The sequence below is a fragment of the Solanum pennellii genome, chromosome 7, assembly GCF_001406875.1.
Source record: "Solanum pennellii chromosome 7, SPENNV200".
Lineage (NCBI taxonomy): Eukaryota > Viridiplantae > Streptophyta > Magnoliopsida > Solanales > Solanaceae > Solanum > Solanum pennellii.
The window spans coordinates 73,698,956-73,704,043 of record NC_028643.1 but is presented as its reverse complement, the minus strand read 5'-3'; the positions used below and the strand labels follow the sequence as shown (position 1 = coordinate 73,704,043).

The following is a 5,088-nucleotide window of genomic DNA, read 5'->3' as shown; positions in this document are numbered from 1 at the left end:
GGTGCAAGGGAAGGTGGCTTGAGGTACGGAGCGTGCCTCGGGGTGGGGCAGGAGAGGGAGAGAGGACTCGAGGCGGGGCGTGGAAGGGAGAGAGGCCTCGGAGCATGCGAGGCATAGAGCGTGTCTCGGGGCGGGATGGGGGAGGGAGATGGTCCTCGGGGCACGCGAGGCACAGAGCGTCTCTCGGGGCTTGCGAGGGAGAGATATGGGCTTCGGGGCACGCTTCGTGCCTCATGGCTTGGGGTCGAGGTGGGGGTGGGGGGAGTTGTCGTGCCTTGTGGCGTGTGGGGGGTGGGGGTGCTCGATACAAATCCGTACGTATTCATTGCCTTCAACCTAATTTTTTTAAAAGGAGAATTTCTAAAAGAGTCCCACATTGAATTCTTTAAGGTTTTTTCAGATTTTGGGGTTTGTATATAAACCCCTTTTTTTTCACTGATCATCGATGGTTCTGAAGGCTTGAAAAATGGGACCTTGCGAAAGTTTTTGGGAGCTCTTGTTTCGATAGCTGAAACTTCATTATTTTGTTGTTATTTGAGGTTAATGTCGTCCTTGTTAGCTGCTCTGCAAAAGTTAATCTTCTTTCTTCTTCCCTTAGTTTAACGAGCATTAGGTAGCTATAGCTTTGTTGAATCAAAGGAGGATACCGTCAATTGATACTCCGATAGATTTAATAATGAATTGTGTTCTGCCTGCATATTTGAGAACTTATCTATTGGAATTTTCTTTACTTTGTTTTGGCTTCATTTCCAATTCCAGTCTCTTCTAAATAAGTATTTATGTAAGTTGACATCTCTGTTTTATGTATTTCGAGATTGTCCAATGAACCGAATGATTGGGGATATATAGCTAATGTATGTTCTTGATCACTAAGTTAAGGGCAAGATTCAGTTTTCATTCTTAAGTCGTTATTGCTATGTCCATTTCTTTGTGCTAACAATTTCGAGCTTGCTGTGTATTTAAAATATCAGTGTCCTGTTTGAGTAGTATGTTTGCTTCAGTTGGTTCTCTTGTTACTCAAAGAAAGTAAAATAAAATTGAGATGTCTCTTTATTAGCTGCTGGAATGTGCTATCACTCCTCTTCATCTCGTTTAATTCTTTTTCTTAATTTATGTGTGCTCATAGCTGAAAGCTTGGGCGTTTTATCTTGGTTTTACTTCCTGTTTGATTGTTTTTCTAGTCTTAATGTACAAATTTAGTTTCAAATTATAATTTGATCATATAAACTCTGATCGTATGTGTCCTAGTTGGTGCTTTGTGGGTGTAGTTTACACAATATGATATGAATTTGGCATTAACTATAGTGTTCAGATTAGTGTATCGTTTCTCTTTATCTAATGTTTCTTGGCAATTCAGTAACTTTCTGATTCCATCTTGTTGTTTTGGGCGAGCTTTATTTCATTAATCTTCTTTAGTTAGCTTCTTTCGTGCTATGCATGTTATCTCTATTTCTGTGTCATAAAATGTTTCCTTTGAGTTCCGCGTTAGTCATTTCTTTTAGTCTATGTGTGATCATAGCTAAAAACATGTAATCGCATGAACCTCCATCAAGTTCATGGATCAACCTCCATCAAGTTCGAAAAGTTATTAGGTTAAAACTCAAATTAGTGGCAACAGCTCAGTAGCGAAGTAATAACAGTCTGAAAAGCTGGAAATTTATTTGATCATTGTAGCAGCAACCCAAAGGGCTAAAAAGAAGATTTTGTTGGTCTCTAGAAGTCTGATAATAATTCAGCAGCAGCAGGACTGACTGTTTTTGGAACAAAAGTGCAGATTCTTTCAAATTTTATATGACATGATATACTATGATTCAAAAGATAAAAGGGGTAATGTTTCCTATCTAGTAAAATTTATTCAAATTATTTAATTTAGTATAATGATTTGTCAAGTTGGTGTGTTGTCATAATTTTTTCATTTCCATTATTCTTTATCTATACTGCTTTGAACTATTTTTCTCTTGAGTTGAGACTCTATCGAAAATGACTTCTCTACTTGGGTAGAAATAAAATCTAGGTAAACTTTCTCTAGTCCCGACTTTATGTTGTTATTGAAAAGGGTTGGTTGACAGTCTTCAGGACCTGCAATTTACTACAAATTGAGTTTGTGAAAAAAAAGTGTGAATGTGAAGTAAAAGACAAAATAAATTTATTAAAATCTTATTATTTTTGCCAAATAACTAATTATTTTTTGTCTGAAAAGAAAAGCTCAGTCAAAATTTATTATAAATTTGACCCAAAAAAAAACCAAAAAGGTTATTGAAGTTTAAAAAGTAAAATAAAATTTGAATAATATCACACGAACAAAAAAAAAATAAATGTAAAGAGTATGTTTATCTCACTCAATTGCGATAAAATCATGTACAAATGAAAACAATCAAATAAGCAAATTTATCTATTAATAGTTTAGAGTTTAGAAAAAATTGAATAAAATCACAAATTAAAGAGGTCTTTATGTATTTTGTCAAACATATAATGTTCTAATGAGGATTGAAATTTAGTCAATTTCATTTATGATTTTTTAACTAAATTTATCATAATTGATAAGATAATTAAATGTACAAAGACAAAAAAATAATTAAAATTGTCCAAAAAAAATTTATAATACTTTAAAACACCCCCCTAATGAACATTGATTTGACTCTAAATGTCCCCACTCAAACCCTACCTAATAACTTTTTCCTATATATATATATATACTCTTCTTCTCCTTAGAATGAACAAAAAAAAAAGATGGAGGAACAAGGCGGAGAACAACAGGGTTCTACTATCGCTTCAATTCCCCAAAAGAGCTTTTCTGAAGCAGTTACTGGCATTGATAACTCAACAATTGTGCAGTCGCAGCCTCCAACTTCAGCTTCATCTAGCAGACTCCCTCCAAGGCAACAACTAAGGCTTCGTGATGTGAAGACTCTAGCCAGACTCATGGGTCGTCTTACTGAAGAGGAGAAAAGAGTCATTTTGCTCCTTTATAATAATAATAATAATAATTAATGTAAAAGGTTTATTATTTAATTTCAGCATGTACTTGTTGCTCGATCTTTTAATTCCTTCATCACTTAGATGATTTATGTTTTGTGTTTCCATTTATGTATGATCTTTATATTAATATATGTTTTACAGTTAAGTTCATGAGTTACGACGGCGGTACAAAAGAATATAAAGAGAAAGTGGGCGGAGAGGTCGCCTACTTCGTTTATTTTGTTTAGATCCGTCAAAATAGGTTTATCCCATAGGGCCGCCCAGCACTACCTGTTATTGGGGTAGGGTTGGAATAAGATTTTTAAAGCCCATTTAAAATTAGGAATTATAAGCCCAACCCAGATAGGCATTTGGCCTTTGAGGCTTGACCAGGGAAGGGCCGAGATAGGCCCATGAGCCAAAACTATTTATTTAATGGTAAATTTATAACCTCACTAGTATATGAACTAATCCCCTAAATGCAGACTATGTTGTAATTTATGAATCTTACCAGATTTTGGTATGTCCAGATACATGTACACAAAATTAGGTTAATTTGTTCTAGATACACTCTATCCATGTGGATTTGCACGTATCTAGGATACTTAGACAAATCTCGGACCCTGCCTCCCTCTCATCTTGTTCATCACTCCCATATCTCGCTTACGTATCTGGGATGCATCACACTGGATACATGTATCCACGTATATTTTAGATACATGTCATATTAGATTTGAAAATCTTCTCATTTTCATCGTGTAATAAAATTTTAATCTTGAAAAGAAAAAAAGAAGGGTCAGCCCGCCCTAACCCTTGGCTCTTTTAGGGTTAGGTTGGATTGGGAATTTCCAGGCCCTTTTAAATGAAGGGTCGTCCCGTCCCAGCGCATCGATTTCTTGACCCATGAAGCTTACATCGGGTGTGGCTAAGACGACCCTTTTTGACAACTCTAAATTTTGCTCTTATACTTCTCCACTAACTTTATTAGATTAATTTGATTCAAAATTATATTTATATTAATTTTATATTTCTAATGAGATAAGTGATACTATAAGATTTTGAAAAAAAAATTATACAAATTTTTGGTAAAACCTCACACAAAATTTAAGATATATAAACTTAATTTCTAAACTAATATTAGAATATTCCACATAATTTCTTGTACCAAAATACTCCTTAAAGATTTTTTTTTTTATAGCTTATCCTAATGATTTGTCATTCTATTTATTTATTTAAATATATTTTCACCATTAATTATATACATAATTATAGCGTTCAAGTCACGTGTGGTTAGCTTTTTAACTTTTTATACCAGCAACATCTTTGGTCTTATTTATCAGTCAAAGAAGAAAATTTGAAATGCCGATACTATCGAAATGATAAATTTATATTTCTAAGCTTAGAATTTATGCGACTTCTAATCAATTTTGTATGTTTAATTCTTCTTTCATGGTCTTATATCATTCTGACTAATAAATAAAAAAAATTGCAGCTAAGTAAATAATTAATAGAAACATAGTTTTACTACGGAAAAATAAAGCAAGAAAGCGCAATTACATAATGATCCAATAAAGATTGATAAGTAGAACCAATGATTAAAACTACCAAAATTGACAACTCAAATGATAATTTTTTAAATATGTATCTAGAACAAGTGATAGCTAGTGTTGTTTCTTGGTTATATGTAAAATTAGTCTAGTTATAATTTTTGAAGATTGTTATAAATTATTAGTACTAATATAAATGATTTATGTCTTTGCTTATTTAGATCATATTATTTATTTAATTTTTGCACGCACTTGTTGCTCAATCTTTTAATTTCTTCATCAGTTAGATGATTTATGTTTTGATTTTTTATTTTTGTTTGCTCTTTATATTGATATGTTTTACAATTGAATTTATGCGTTACAGCGCTACAAAAGAAGATAAAGAGACAAGGGGGCGTAGAGGCACCCTAATTTAATTTTTCTTTCATGGCTTTATATCATTCCGGTTAAGAAATAGAAAAGAAACACAGCTAAATTAATAATTAATAGAAATATGATTCTACTAAAAAAAAATAAGAGCACAACTATAATAATCCAAAAAAGATTTATAAGTAGCACCATTGACTAAAACTATCAATATTGA

The 5,088-nt window shown here is 33.0% G+C and overlaps 1 protein-coding gene across 4 annotated transcripts in view; it reads left to right on the top strand.

Moving 5' to 3' along the window:
• Positions 1 to 3,124, top strand: part of LOC107024613 — an 8,573-nt gene extending 5,449 nt beyond the window's left edge. For 2 of the 4 annotated variants that reach the window (XM_015225601.2, XM_015225600.2), the window contains exon 3: positions 2,713 to 3,124. In XM_015225601.2, the coding sequence (XP_015081087.1) occupies positions 2,713 to 2,991 (279 nt within the window). In that variant the 3' untranslated portion in view covers positions 2,992 to 3,124. Of the gene's footprint in view, positions 1 to 1,677; positions 2,161 to 2,712 lie in introns of those variants that run through there. The other 2 variants (XR_003579259.1, XM_015225602.2) reach the window with 2 other exon arrangements.
• Positions 3,125 to 5,088: the final 1,964 nt, after the last annotated feature.